This window comes from Rhinatrema bivittatum, chromosome 10 (genome assembly GCF_901001135.1).
Source record: "Rhinatrema bivittatum chromosome 10, aRhiBiv1.1, whole genome shotgun sequence".
Taxonomy (NCBI): Eukaryota; Metazoa; Chordata; class Amphibia; order Gymnophiona; family Rhinatrematidae; genus Rhinatrema; species Rhinatrema bivittatum.
Window position 1 is genome coordinate 120,496,906 of NC_042624.1, and position 15,804 is coordinate 120,512,709.

The 15,804-nt window shown below is 49.3% G+C and overlaps 1 protein-coding gene across 1 annotated transcript in view; it reads left to right on the top strand.

The window, feature by feature from the left end:
• LOC115100039 (DNA methyltransferase 1-associated protein 1-like) overlaps nucleotides 1–14,848 on the top strand; it is a 53,172-nt gene extending 38,324 nt beyond the window's left edge. Inside the window, exons 9-10 of the mRNA XM_029618193.1 lie at nucleotides 13,461–13,533; nucleotides 14,529–14,848. Coding sequence (XP_029474053.1) covers nucleotides 13,461–13,533; nucleotides 14,529–14,833 — 378 coding nt within the window. The 3' untranslated portion in view covers nucleotides 14,834–14,848. The remainder of the gene's footprint in view (nucleotides 1–13,460; nucleotides 13,534–14,528) is intronic.
• Nucleotides 14,849–15,804: the final 956 nt, after the last annotated feature.

A 15,804-nucleotide genomic window follows, 5' to 3' on the forward strand; every position in this document is an offset into this window, starting at 1 on the left:
GTGCAGGTTCTGATGAGGCACCAGCGAGTCCCAATCCCTGTGACCTTCTGCTAGTGGAGGGGAAGGTGACCGTCTTCCTGTGAAGCTTGGAGCCTGGGATCGTGGCTCGGTTTCCACCTCATGAAGGCGGCACAGCAGATTTCTCCACCCACTTTCCACCTGAGCTCTGAGCTTGAAAGTATAACAGATGGAGGAACATCTCATCAAAGACAAGCAAGGTGGATCTGCATAATGACAGCAGAAGTGGGGAAAAATGGAAAATACAGTCAGGATGACATAGCTCAGTAGTTTAAAATTACTTTTATTTCACAGCCCAGCATTAAAAATAGATAAGGCGTCAAGGCTGGGATTCAGACATGAAACATACTGACAACAGCCAGCAGATGAATTACCAGCCAGCTCCATAAAAAAGGAAGGAACGAAAGGAGTGGAGATTTAAGGGGATGCAGTGAGGGACTGCAGCCATTTCTCACGTCCCGAGACTACGACCTAAAGGCTGTTGCAAGTCACATATGTAGGCAATTTACCCTGTTCCCAGCAGAACACCAGCACTTTCAGATACAGTGAAGAGGGCAGGAATGAGGAGGTCTCCGAGCAGGAGTGAAATGCATTGGCAAACTATGGGAGGGAGGAGGTGGAGGGGGCGACCTTAGTACTGGACTAGCAAGGAATGAGGTGCGGGGGAGGCACAGCAGACGCTCTGCGTGTACCTGGCCCTTGCTGTGCTATCAGTCGACAAGCCCCCCCGTCCCCTAAACGAAGCCGTCTCGGTTACTCAGATTGGGCAGCTCACAATGAGGGTGCGGGTCAGGTTACGCTGCTCCCAGGTGCGTCATGGACTCAGAAGGAGGGCGGGTTCTAGAAAAGTTGCAACCCCCCTTCCTACGTCTCCACTCTGCCTTTCTCCTGGGCATTAATGCAAGTCCAGAGCCATGACCCATCTCCCCTGATCAATATCATTCCTTCAGAGGCCTTGCCTTTCAAGGCACTTCTATAAAATATCACTCTTGTTTATTTGGATGTGATAAATGTAATTACTTGGCGTGATTAATAATTCACCTGTTTACTATTGATTGCTCTTGAGGCGTCTTGGCAAGATAAGCAGATAGCAATCCGCACATCCTTATTAGCTGCAGACTAGATGTGCTTTGGAAGCGCTGAAACTTGGGGCGGATTAGAGAGACGGAAGACTTCTGTCGTTTTTCCTGGCAGTTCTTCCTGGAGTGAAAACTCCCAGAGTGCTGAGCCTGGCTGCAGAGCTGATATATAATGTAGTGAGGTAAGGGGGAGAGGAGGAGAATGTGCAGACAAGCTTAGTGCTGTGGAAATGATGTGACTCAGTCGTGGCAATACTGCTACCAAGGCACCCGTCTGTCCCGGGACCGATCCCAGCGGCTACCAAAGGACCCGTCTGTCCCGGGACTGATCCCAGCGGCTACCAAGGCACCCGTCTGTCCCGGGACCGATCCCAGCGGCTACCAAGGCACCCGTCTGTCCCGGGACCGATCCCAGCGGCTACCAAAGGACCCGTCTGTCCCGGGACCGATCCCAGCGGCTACCAAGGCACCCGTCTGTCCCGGGACCGATCCCAGCGGCTACCAAGGCACCCGTCTGTCCCGGGACCGATCCCAGCGGCTACCAAAGGACCCGTCTGTCCCGGGACTGATCCCAGCGGCTACCAAAGGACCCGTCTGTCCCGGGACTGATCCCAGCGGCTACCAAAGGACCCGTCTGTCCCGGGACTGATCCCAGCGGCTACCAAGGCACCCGTCTGTCCCGGGACCGATCCCAGCGGCTACCAAAGGACCCGTCTGTCCCGGGACTGATCCCAGCGGCTACCAAAGGACCCGTCTGTCCCGGGACCGATCCCAGCGGCTACCAAAGGACCCGTCTGTCCCGGGACTGACGTTGCGGTTACCAAATGCGCGCTCTCTCTGACACGAGTGCGCGCTCTCTCTCTGACACGAGTGCGCGCTCTCTCTCTCTGACACACACTCTCCCACATAAAGGCGCACTCGTTTGTGTACCCAGGCACTCTCTCACTCCCACATGCTTTCTCAGGGCCTTGTCTTTGGCTGCTGTGGGATGGGCTCCCTGAAGGCAGGCAGCAATCCCCTCCTTCTCAGGTGGAAGACGTAGATTTACAACTTCCGCTCATGAGCCGGCTGCCAAGAAAGGGGAGGATCGCGACGGACCGAGGGCCGCAACTGATGGGAGCATTGGCTGGATCTTTCTTCTGAACCACGGTTTGCGTTCCAAAGAGCTACATGCGGCTCACAAGGTGCCAGTTGGCCACCCCTGGCCTATAGTGCGGCAGTTTTGGGGGCAGCAGCAGGAGCTTAGCTATGCATAAGCACACAAGGCTCTCCTCTATTGGCTAACGCCCATCTTTGGCAACAGAGAACAGTCCTCTGCTTCCTGCTCCAGCCCCTCCCCTCCCCTCCCAGGCAGTGTGCAAGGGACTGGAAGGGGTGAGGTATGAACAAGCTTTGCTCTCTAAGCCAGCCCCCCCCCCCCCCATCCCCACCCCTCCACTCCTACCCTGCAAGGGACAGGAGGGGATGTGGCTGAGGATGGAGTGGACCAGAGTTGAGTTTTTGGCTGTATATTTCTATCTATAATTCATGGTCACTTATTTCCTAGTTCTCTCTCTGTGTGCCCAGCATGAGATACTCTGTTAACTTGTAGTTTCTTTGCAGTTCTGTGTTCTCTTTTCCCAATAGGAGGTGTATTACTAATAATACATCTGGATTTTTAGCTCACCTTTCCAATGATGCCCAAGGTGGCTTACAGCATTTTTAGAATTCAGGTATAGTGAATCCCTTCTCCCAAGAGCTTACAATAAAAGTGGGTACCTGATGCAACAAATAAAGTGACTTGAAGGTCACCATCAGTGTCGGGGGGGGGGGGGAGTGGTCACCCTGGTGTCCAGCCCGTTGCTTTAACCAGTGGTCCACATCTTTTCCCTGCTGGGGAAGGCCCAGTACAACATCTGCAGGGTTGCCTTTATTTAGGAGGCGTCCTGGGAGTTAGTGCTGTTTAGTGTTACTTCGCAATGTGCCTGGTAATGGAGGGAGTTTGTGTCATTGTTATTGAGGTGACATTTTTTTGTATGGTGAGTGGTAAGGGGATAATTAAAAAAAAAAAAGCAAACTACCTGAGGTAAAACGTTTTTCAAAAGCACTACAGTAACCTAAATAGTAGTAAGGAGAAACATCCTGGCTGAGCCAAGCCGGCCGATCATTTCAGAGTACGTTAGCCATTCTGGTATGGATTTCTTTTAATTTACACATTGTATGTATATATTTTTTATTTTTTTCCAGTCCATCCACAAAAATCACAGCTGGCACATTCATCAGACACTGTGACACGATTTCTGAAACATATTTGTAGAGTTTGTGTTATGTGGCTTCTATCTCTCTCTATTTATTTATTTAAAAGTTCTTTTAGAGGGCACATTCAAAGCCCTGAGCAGTTTACAAAATAAAATGTTCATAATCAAAAAAGTAACAAAAGAAAGATTTAATAAAATACATTTAAAAAAAAAGGCCAGCAGTAAAGGTCTCGGCACCTGCATTCGATCCTATGTAAAATATATGTTTATGGGGGTAGTTTTCAGAACTGTGTGTTGGGGTGCAAACACGTGAGTACTCTGACTCGCACGATAGTCTCAGCACGCATCCCCTTTAAACCATGCTTAAGTTTAGCTGCTTTTAGGGTGGACATTTCTCCAAAAAAACCCTCTTTTGCCTGGATCTTTACCCAGGTAAATGAATTTGGATAATTCTCCTCCTTATTCCCGATTAGGTGATTTTTTACAGGATTATTCTGGGAGGGGTGATGGCCTCATAACGATTGTTGATTTGAATTATTAAAATTGAGGTGGGAGAGAGGGAGGTGGCTGGCCTATGGGCCTGGAGGCTCACTTAGACTGCCTAATGCGCTGCCGCTAGCCCTGGACGGACTCTGCAGTCACTGAGAGTCCCAGATTTCCACGTACTGGCCTTGCTCTCATCCAGGGGCCTGGATATCTCATCACAGTGGTTAATCAACCCTGGCTGTAACTTGTGTACAAAGGAGAGAGCAGCACACAGGCTGAATAGTTATGAAAAATGAACACTCTTCTGGCTGCCTACCCTGTTGCAGATGTTGCCAAAATCTGCAACAGGGTAAAGAGCCAGGAAGGTGTGGAACACTTGAGGAGGGACCTAGCAAAGCTTGTGGAATGGGTCTAGAGTCTGGCAGCTAAGATTTAATGCTAAAAAAAATTTCAGCAAATACCCAAGGGAGCAGTAAGGGGGTGATCATATGTGATGAACTCAAAGTAGCCAAACAGGTGGATAAGGCGACAGCAAAAGCCGGAAAGCTGCTTGGATGCCTAGAGAGAGAGGAATGGTCACTCAGCACTGCAGTTCCTGGTAGGGATGTGAATCGTTTTAGGACGATTAAAATTATCGTCCGATAATTTTAATATCGTCTTAAACCGTTATGGAACACAATACAATAGAGATTCTAACGATTTATCGTTATAAATCGTTAGAATCGTGAGCCGGCACGCTAAAACCCATCCCCGACCCTTTAAATTAAATCCCCCACCCTCCCGAACCCCCCCCAAATAACTTAAACATTTCCTTGCCAAATCCTACCTCCTTCAATCCCCCACCCTCCCGAACCCCCCCCCCCCCCCAAATGACTTAAATTACCTGGGGGTCCGGAACGGCAGCGGTCCGGAACGGGCTCCTGCTACTGAATCTTGTTGTCTTCGGCCGGCGCCATTTTCCAAAATGGCGCCGAAAAATGGCGGCGGCCATAGACCAACAGGATTCGACGGCAGGAGGTCCTTCCGGACCCCCGCTGGACTTTTGGCAAGTCTTGTGGGGGTCAGGAGGGCCCCCCCAAGCTGGCCAAAAGTTCCTGGAGGTCCAGCGGGGGTCAGGGAGCGATTTCCCGCCGCAAATCGTTTTCCGTACGGAAAATGGCGCCGGCAGGAGATCGACTGCAGGAGGTCGTTCAGCGAGGGTTCCGGCGCCTCGCTGAACGACCTCCTGCAGTCGATCTCCTGCCGGCGCCATTTTCCGTACGGAAAACGATTCGCGGCGGGAAATCGCTCCCTGACCCCGCTGGACCTCCAGGAACTTTTGGCCAGCTTGGGGGGGCCCTCCTGACCCCCACAAGACTTGCCAAAAGTCCAGCGGGGGTCCGGAAGGACCTCCTGCCGTCGAATCCTGTTGGTCTATGGCCGCCGCCATTTTTCGGCGCCATTTTGGAAAATGGCGCCGGCCGAAGACAACAAGATTCAGTAGCAGGAGCCCGTTCCGGACCGCTGCCGTTCCGGACCGCCGCTGGACCACCAGGTAATTTAAGTCATTTGGGGGGGGTTCGGGAGGGTGGGGGATTTAATTTAAAGGGTCGGGGGTGGGTTTTAGCGGGTTTTAACGATTTTAACGATATATCACGATATTTTACCCCCCCAAACGGCAACAATACGATTCCCTCCCCTTCCCAGCCGAAATCGATCGTTAAGACGATCGAGGACACGATTCACATCTCTAGTTCCTGGTGCTCTGTAGGCCCTCGTGTGGCGCAGCTTGGAACTGCATGCCTGTGTACTCTTGCACTTTTAATTCTCTTGATGCACATAGTTGCTGTCATTCATTGCAGTGCACTGGGGGCCTGTAGTCATTAAATCAAGACTGCAGTTATGGAAGAGGGCTGTGGGAACAGCCTGCCAGGGGCTGGAGAGCATCCAAAATATATTAATCATAAAAATTACCAGCTAGTCAATTTTTGTAGTCACGTTGTCATTTTAAGAGCGACCTCAAAGATATTTGCAGAAAGAAGAGAAAAGACTGTATTAGGAAGAGAGATTGATGTGCTTCAGAGCGGTGAATCTGTTATTTACACAGGTAACCTTTGCTATTTTCTGTTTCCCTGTGCTTCACCCAGATGTTAGGATATGATAGGGACAAGTCATGAATCAGTGGTTGCCCATAGGCTCATTTCCATATCCAGAACGTTAGGCAATTAAAAAAAAAAAAAAGAATGAATGATTGTGCTCATTCACCGCTGGCCACATAAACTGAAGGCGACACCTAGGGGCTGGCCCAGGAGTTGAGCCTGAAGTGGCTCTATTGAATGCTCCAGCTTGGCCACAGGAGGGCACTGCAGCACTTCTCAATGCCCAGGTGCAATTAAAAGAAGTGCAGAGAGTGGTCAGCCTCCCTGCAGTCCTGCTGCCTGGGACAGTTGTTGGCAATGGCACCTCTAAATGTGTTTAGCTAACAAAGCCCTCGCTAACAGATCATCAGTGCTGTGTGAGTAATAGACTCCTCATTTACTTTTAATACATTTTGCATAGAGAGCAATCAACCTTCATCAGTCTTAAAGATGAATCGGTTTGCCCAGCTACATTTTAAAGATATTAGTCCAATAGCAGCCACATCAATCATAACATTTTCTTAATGATAGTAGAATTAAAATATACTCTGGTTTTCACAGCACTATGAAGTGTGCTCTCACACACACAAAATTAAAGGAAAGATTTATCGCAGTGGATTTGTGATGTGCGTAGTCCATTTTCCTGATGGCTGGGAAGGGATCATGTCCAAAGTCCGTCACAGGGGGACGTTTATTAAATGTGCCCACGTGCTTTTTATCCTGCCTAGGTGCTTCTGCTGTTTGTTCTGCTTCAGTACCTCCTGCCCCATTCCCCCCTCTCCCACCCCTGGCTTATCTCTTCATCAATTCCTCGTTGCCACTGGATCCACCTCTGCGCAGCACTGCCAGGTCCTGCTAGTCTTAGGAGCAGGAACTGGGATCAGGCTCCCCGCACAGTGCACTGCTCTCCTATCGGGAGAAGCCACAATGGCTGCACTGGCAGTGACTGCTGCACAAAAGCTTCTCTCGTTCTCTGCTTTCCATTAGCCCTAATTTCAATGTGTTCTTCCTGACTGCCTTTACCTAATCCGTGCACCTCAAAATACGCACACTGAGCTAGACTGGGGTAATACCCCAAGAAACCAGCACACGGCTGAGAGATTGAAAGAAAGGATACTGGGAAGTGGCCAGCAGTGATAGAATTCTTCTCTTCCTCAGTGGGAAAGTCAGAAAAATGCTCCCCCGAGGCATAGAACATTATATTAAGGGCACCAGATAGCTCCATGTCAACAGGGCCAGGCTGAGCCAGTCCTGCTTTTCTACTCCACTGTTTGCAAGTGGTTGGGGTTCCAAATGTTTCAGGAATAGTAGGACTGACCTCCTTGGAATGAGTGCCTCAGTTAGCCGGCCCGGACTCCAATCCAGATATCTCTTTATTCACCCTCTGCCTGCCACCCTGCTTTTATACCTAGCTCTGTTTTCTTTTCTTTGTCTGCATTTATTGTGTTTGCCTGTGTTATCATAGTTTAATAGAGTAGAAAAGCATGGAGGTTTTGTTGTAGTAATGCTTATTTTTAAAAACTTTTCTTCCATGAAACACTTCTCAGTTGCCAATTCTGGGGGCTCTGATGAAGATTCACTCTGTGCCGTGTTCTCAATGTTAATTCACTTTGGTGAAGGTAAAATTACGCATGGATACCTCAAGGCTCAGGACTTGGGCTGGTTCTTTGCAGTTGCATTGTTAGTGTTATTGCATGAAGGGCTCAGGGAGCCGTGCTTGTTTGCAGGTAACGCACAAATCTGTAACAGCGAACGTACCGTGAGGGGCCGAATAATCAAAGGAAGATGATGAATGGTTTTAATGTTCCCTCTAGTTTTTGAAAGGCTACATGCGCAGTTTCTTTTGTGCAACTTTGAGAAGCTGAGATCAGATCTGTACGCTACAAACCAGTTTAATGAAAATAATACCAGGATTTCTTGTGCGCAGGTTTCACCACCTGTGAGCGCACGTGCACAGCGTAGCGGGAGCCATGTTTGTAAGGTGCTTCACTGCATAAAAGTGTAAAATCTCTACCTCAGGTGAGAAAATCCATAAACCATTTATCAGCTAGAAGGACAAGAACTGGTAAATAGGAAAGGGATCTAGAAGTATTCCCTCAGATGAGCTGAAAGCTGCCTGACTGGGTTCATAAGGAGAGGGCATCGCCCCAGGAAAAGGCAGGTAACGATGAGTATTGGGTGCAGTTCAGGAGGAAACCTCTTCATCAGCAGTTCAGAGAAGGGTGCAGACAGAGCCTGTCGCAGAGAGATGGGAAAAGGGGGGTTCCTGTTCGTACCCCAGAGCTGGTTTTCACTCTCAGCTTCCGGAGGAGGTGAAGGCCTGGGGTCCTGGTTCCCTCCCTAACTCTGAGGTTTTCTCTCCCTTTCTCACTGGGTCCTTGGTTTAATGCTGGAACCGTTCTTCTTCTTCTTCAAAAAAAAAAAAAGCTGAGAGAGCAGTGCAGGGCTAATTGGATGCCTTGAGCTCAGCAGCAGGGGTGAGAAGCAGGCACTTTTATCTCTGGGGCAGTGACCGGAGAATGTTTTTGCCCCGGCAGGGAGCTAGCTACTGTTATCTGTGCTTCCAACATTGGGGTGAGTGGTGCGGGCAATTGCACAGTGATGTTTGTGTCAGGCCTGTGGAGTGAGGCTATTGCGCCTCCATGCAGCCTCGCTGTTCTCCACCCTAGCCCAGGAGGGAACCTCCGCAGAGGCTGTAATCGGCAAGCTGGTTACCGGGTTGGCAGGTTCTGGTTTCAGCGAGCCCTGAGCGGGCTGAGGAAATGCTGGCCATCTTGCCTCCACATATCCAGAAGCCAGGGACTCTCCTCCTTCCCCGCTTTCTCCAGTGCGTCTTTCCCTGCTGGAGGACCGGGAAGGAACAGAGGGGCCAGATGAGGACATGCGGGGTGATGAGTCCAGTGCTTCAGAGAGGGTGTCCTCTGAGTTTTGTCTGGTTTCTCCATAAGACCCATTTGATAATAGGGGGAGCAGGGGCAAGCATCGTCCTCCCAGAAGTCCCACTGCCCATCTAAGAAGCTTAGGCTGCCTACGCTGGCAAGCGCAAAGGGGGGGGGGGGGGCTTCTTCATCTCCTGGGGCCTGGATGGCCATCAGAAGAGGAGGCTGCCTTGAAGGATTTGGATGTGGAACAGGATGATCCAAAAGATATTTCAGGCGATCCTGCGGACACAATGGTGGATGGGGTGCCTGATGTAGATAAGGAATTGTCAGATTCAGATGAGGTTCCCACCACAGGAGGAGATGACATAAGGTGGTGCACTTCTCCAGAAGGAGGAACTGTATCCTCTTCTTCCCTATGTCTTGCATGGGATCAGGATAACACAGGAGGATTTGAGCAATGAAGAGGTGGACCCAGTCCTGGGTGGGTCACCAAGCGCTTTCCCTTTACTGAACAAGCTGTCCGGGAGTGGGATACTCCTGAAGTAGACCTTGAAGTAGCCAGAGCGATGACCAAGTCATATTCCTTGCCAGAAGAGACCTTGGAGCTAAGGTAGATGCGTTATCAGCAGTTACCAGGAAGACAACCATCCCGGTGCAGGGTCGGCTGTGCTAAAGAGGTCCAGCACTGGAAGTTGGAGATTCGGTTAAAGAGGATTCTTGAGCCTTTGGGTGGCGGTCTGTGTTAGTCTAATGCAATGAGCGGGCTTATGCTGGGGGCAAAAGGCGCAGGACAAAGAGGCAGCTGATGCCAAGTGGGTAGCCCCGTTAGAAGCAGGGTTTGCCTATGTGGCGGATGCGCTGTATGACAGAGGTCGGCGAGGAACATGGTCTTCCATGGTGGTGACACAGTCTTTTGTGGTGGCATTATTAGTCGTCAGATATCTGGTCTAGGTAGCAGCTGTCTACTCTCCCTTTCAAAGGAAAACTGTTGTTCGGTGAAGATTTGGAGCAGTGTGGGATGCATTTGGGGGAATCAAAGGGCAATATGTTGCCTGAGGATAAGAAGGCTGGCATTTTGACATAAGCTCCCTTCAGCACTTGAGGAGACTTTGCTCTGACAGAAAAGCTACTGCTTCAATGCAAGGCGGCAGGCGTTTCGTGGGATGCATAGAACTTCCCAGGACAGTTTTGGCCAAGGGACGAGAGGAAGTAAGAACTCCCAAGGAAGGCAGGCGGCTGCTCCTGGGGGAGACTGGCCCTCTTTTACAAGGAGTGGACCAAGATCACATCAGATCAAAGTGTTCTGGAGGTGATAAGAGCCAATTATGCCTTAGAAATGTCTTGTCCGCTTAGAGAATGTCCTATTGAGACAGTGCAGAAAAGAGACATTTCACCGGCTACGGCGACTGGATGCAGTTGTCACAGTTTCTCTAAGGGAACAAGGAATGTGCTCGGTGTGCTTTGTGGTTCCCAAGAAAGAAGGCTACTTTTGGTCCATTTTTGATCTGCAAGAGGTCAAGGCGACTCTGTGGGTTCCATGTTTTCACAAGGAGACGTTGCGGATGGTTATGGCAGTGGTTCGCAAAGGGGAGTTTCTGGCATCTGGGGAGGCCTATCTGCACTTCCCCATATGATTGGACCATCAGAGGTTTCTGCGGTTCAATTTCAGGCTCTTTTCTTTGGGTTGACAACAGCGCCATAGATGTTCAGGAATAGTGGTGGTGGTGGCATCACTCAGAAAGGAAGGGATTCTAGTTCATCCGTATCTGAATGACTAACTCATCTGGGTGAAGCCAGTGTTCAATTCAGTAGCTTGTGGAGAGGTTGCAGTCTCTGAGTTGGGTGGTGAACCTAGTGAAGACTCTCCTACAGCCATCCTAGTCATTGGATTATCTGGGAGTGCGGGTCCATAGCTGTGTAGGCAAGACGTTCCTTACCTTTGACATGATCATGAAGTTGCTGTGGCTACTGCATCTGTCGGTGCCCAGGGTCTGGGATGATTTGCAGGTCCTGGGTTCTATGAATTTATACTGGATTTGGTTCCAGGGGCATTTGCTTACGTGTGTGGCCTTTTCAGAGGGTGATTTTGTCCTGTTGGAGTCCTTTTGTTGGAGGAGTTTGTTTCCTTTACCACTTCAAGGGGGTTCCAGGTTCACACTCTCGTGGTGGCTGTCGTGACCCACTTTGGAGAGAGGAGTGGAGCTGGATATTCCAGAAAGGGTGGTAGTGTCTATGGATGCCAGCCTCAAAGTTTGTATGTCAAGGACGAGTGGCCCAAGTTCAGTGGTCAGTTCTGGAGACATCCTGGTCAATCAATCTTTTGGAAATGAGGGCAGTTTGCAGGGCATTACTGGTCTTTTCTGCTGCAGATTCAAGGGCGGACATTATACATGTTCTTGGGCAATGCGACTACAGTGGCATATATTATAACGTCAAGACGGGACAAGGAGCCGACTTGTAGCTCTGAAGGCCAAGAAGCAATTTCTCTGGCCTGAGAAAAATCTAGCGGGACTGGTGGAGGCTTATGTGGCTGGAGTGGACAGTGTGCAGGTGGATTATCTCAACTGGCAGCAGCTGGATTGGGGGAGTGGAAGTTGGCCGCAGAGGCTTTGGCCTTTCTTCGAACTGGGTGGGGCCTTCCCCACCTAGATCTTCTGATGTCACGAGGGAATGCCAAGGCAAGGCGGTTCTTCAGCCACTGGAGGGAGATAGAGTCCAAGGAGGTCAACGCTCTAGTTCAGCTTTGGCCAGCAAGACTCCTTTTGTATGTGTGTTTGCCGTCGCCCCTCGTTGGGCTAGTTTTTGCATCGCATAGAATAGCATCCTGGATGGGTGATCCTTGTAGCGCCAGAGGGGTCACAACGTCAGTGGTTTGCGGTTCTAGTTCATTTAGCAATAGACAGTCCTGTCTGGTTCATCTGAAGGGCTGCAGTGACAAGGACGAATCTCTTTGGATCAGGCAGATCTCCTCTGTAGCTTCATTTAAAGGGGGTACTCTGAGCTGGTGATTGCTACTTTTCTCCAGGCTAGCAGTCCAGCCACTTTTCCGAGTGAGTCGTGGTTTTTGGGTGGAAGGCCTAAAGCCCTTACAAGTGGACATTTCTAAGATCTTAGCCTTTTTGCAACGGGACTGGCCTACAATTCGCCTCGCGTACAGGTAGCAGCTTTAGGATATCTTCGAGAGAGGCTAAGAGGGACATCTTTTGTTGTCTTAAGGGAGGGAAGTGTTTGTGTCTCCCGGTCCATAGCATAGCAGTGCCACTTATATTCATGCCCTTAGAAATGGCTAAGTAGGAAGAGCTTGCAAAAACTCAATTTGCATACCCACAATGCAGGCACAGGGCAACTTTCTTCTTTATTATAGTTAGGTATGATTTAATATTATAAATATTTACCTTTTTGTGTAGAGAATGAAATGGTAACTCAAGGCAAGTTATATTCTGGTACAGAAGATATTTCCCTGCCCTAGAGTGTTTACAGCCTAAGCCTCCTATTTATTACATGTTTTTCCCATAGACCCAAAATGAGAGAGAACCTTTAGTAAGCTTGTACCTGCAGCGATGGCTGGTGCTTCCCAGGTTCTCAGCCTGCTGCTCCACTCCTATACAGAGTGAGAGAGATATCTACATGGAGAGGAAACAGAGAACACAGGAGAGGGAGTTTTCAGAGGGATTTAGGTACGTAAAAGTAGGATATATTGTAGTAATTTCAAAAGCTCATTTACATGCATATTTTGAAAATTTGGTGAAATTTCAAAGGAGTTGCGCCATTAAAAGTAGCAATTTTCAAAAGCAGATTTACATGTGTAGATCCTTTTTGAAAATTACCTTGTCTCCCGTGTTCTCTGTTCACACCGCATGCGCCACATTCATTCTTTAGAAGAATCATAGTGTTCTGATGACACGCATCACAGCGGCACCCTCTGTTAGGGACGTAGTAAATAGGAGTTTTCACGTCTTTTTCAAATGAAAGAAAGAAGGAGAAACCTTTAATGATTCTGTTTGTTCTGCCTGCATCTGAAGAAACTTAGGACCCTGCTGCCTAATTAGCATTTGGTGAGAGTTTGTGCGGCCATTAGGTTAGTCGGGAGATGGTATAATATGCCCGGTGATCCTGCCATTGCCATCCACCCTTGCCCTGTGTCCACCATATTGAAGATTTCTAAACTACCTTCCTGCCAGCGAGCTCCCTGCACCATCGGCTGCTTCCTGCTCACCCCTAATTTCTTTTCTGCTTTGTTAGAGCTCCCGTTTAAATGAATCTCACAGCTCCGGGGCTTATCAGGTAAAAAAAAAAAAGAAAATAACAAAAGAATAAAGGAGAGTAAGTGTGTCAGTGTAGACGGATAACAAAGCTGGGGGAAATGAATAAAATAGGTCATTTCAGCTTTGGCTAGGAAGGAGAGCTTTGATCTGCTCTCCGCGGCGGGAGAGAGGAGTTTGAAGTCAGAAGAAGTTTTGTTGGTAATTTAGTGACACTAGAGAACTGTGCAATAGTGTTTTCCCCTCTGCTTTGTCAGTGAATGCACTCAGACCCAGCCTGAAAAGTAGAAAAAGCAAGCCATTGCTGCCTTTTGAACTAGGCAGCCACGAGTGAGGGCTAACTCCCAGCTTCCTGCCTCTCTCTCTCTTTGTGTTGCAGATGAAGCTGCCCAGCTCTGTGGGACAGAAGAAGATTAAAGCCCTGGAGCAGATGCTGACGGAACTGGGAGTAGGTGAGTAAAGGGGGTGGAAGCAGAGAAATGCACGCACGGAGAGAGGAGGCCTTTGTACTCGTGATGGCCTGTTTGTTTTATCTTTCCCTCTGTTCATAAAATAGCGACTTATCTGCAAGAATTTTTTTTTTTTCTGGAATAATAGTTCATACGTTCAAAAAAAAAAAAAAAAGCCACTTTCTCCGGCTGGTATAAACGATGCCTGTATTATTCTTCCTTCCTTTAAAAAAAAAAAAAATCGAAGGTTTTAGAAAGACTCTGCTACTGGGAAGCGTGAAGTGGTGGTCGAATGTTGGGAGCCCTGGAAGTGGTGTTGTCTAATTTAGCGTCATGTTTACACGATGCTGTCAACATGTGGGGGGTCCTGGTGTGTGATACCCCCCCCCCCCAGAGCCAGGCTAGGCCCCTCTACTGACCATCTGAGCTGGGGGGCGGGATAGCTGCATGCTTTGCAGGTGGAGCTCTGTCGTCCTGCCGATGCTGCAGAAATATGGGGAATAAAACCAAAAGACAAAGCTAAAATCTGAACGCAGACAGAGATGCGAGGTGAATGTGCTGTTTCGGGGGTCAGGGTAATAACCCAGCTCAATGCCTGCAGGCTAAGAACAGCACTGAGAGATTTCCTTCTTTCTCTTCCGGCTCCCTTTCTGCCGAAATGTGGGCCCCATCGGTGGGTCCTGCCTTGGAGGTTGCCTGAGATCATCCGCTCGTAAATGTCCGTGCATGCCAGTTACAGCACAAGTAGTGAGGCGAGGACTGTGCCGGGCCTCCGCAATTTGTGGCTGCTAGGAAGATGAAGAACAGAAACTGATGACCATTTCTGTGATCACCAGCGCCGCCATTGCTCATCCCGGTCACTATTTGAATGTCTGTGACGCTCACTGGAGCAGGGCCGCGGGGGGGGGGGGGCTCGGGAGATGAGATCCCTTTGTAATCAAGGAGCAATCTTTTCTTTTTTTTTTTTTTTCCATACTCTCCCCTCCTGTCTTCTGCAGACTTGAACCCCATGCCCACGGAAGAGATTGTTCAGATGTTCAACGAACTGCGCAGTGACCTGGTGTTGCTCTACGAACTCAAGCAGGCCTTTGCTAACTGCGAGTACGAGCTGCAGATGCTACGGCACCGCTACGAGGCCCTCGCCAAGGCTGGGAGTGTGGGACCCCTGAGCGGGGAAGGTGCCAGCACAGACGGCCACTCCAGCATTGCCCTGGAGGAAGGCAAGGGAGACAGCAAGGATCCAATTATTGATGTGGTGGGAGCGCCCCTGACCCCGAACTCTGTAAGTAATGCTCCATGCTAGCGGTCTTGCAGGTCCTGAGAAGTAGAGATTCCCGGCAGGCTGTGATCCATCCCAGGATTGTGCCGGGCGAGGATGCATCTGAGCTCATCAGATACCTCCTCAGCCTTGTGAAGTTAGGCCAGTGAAAGTCCTGTAAGTATGAAGTTTCTAGCTTCCCTGCTTGCCCCTGGCATCATATTACTGGGGACGTGTCAAGATGGACACAGCAGCTGGCTCTCCCTGGGGCTACCCTGGGGACTGCTAAAGACGAACATTTAGTGACTCAGCTGCAGGTTAACAATATTGGCAAGTCCTGCGTTCATTTGCCCTTCTCTGTGGCTGCAGCACAGAGGAAAGGGATTCAAGCAGAGACATAAAATAGTAAGTTTCTCTTAAGCAGAGACATGTAAACGTTTTCAGTGTGACTGGATCAGTTTTGGGCAACCTTCTGAAAGAAAGTGCCGTATACAGCTTTAAATGTAAGGCCCATATTCAGACACAGTCCGGCCAGCAAAGTTAGCCAATTAAACTTACCTGGCTAACTTTAGAGGCATATTCAATAGAGAGGCCGCACTATCTTAAAGTTATCCTCCTACCTTTAGGATAGCTCTTAGGCCTGACCAGACTTAGCCGGCTATGTTATCCGACTAACTCTGAGTATCGGAGATAGCCGGCTAACCTAATCAGCTAACTCAACGCCCCTAACTTAGCCGGCTAAATTCTAACCCGTTACCTTATTAGCTGCTAGAATCCAGCCAGATAAGTGCCCAAATATTCATTTGGCTGGCGAACTTCTGAGTTAACTGGCTAAATGCTTTTGAACATGGACTTCTAAATTCTCTGAGGTAACAAATAGGACTGGGCAATCTCACTGAGCTCCACTAATGCACTGCAACTGGAGGCACATTTCAGCCTTGGCAGTGTGGCCCGCCGAGCTTCCAACTCCCTCACATATTTATCTGTTTATTTACAATAATTTGCATCGATTGCCC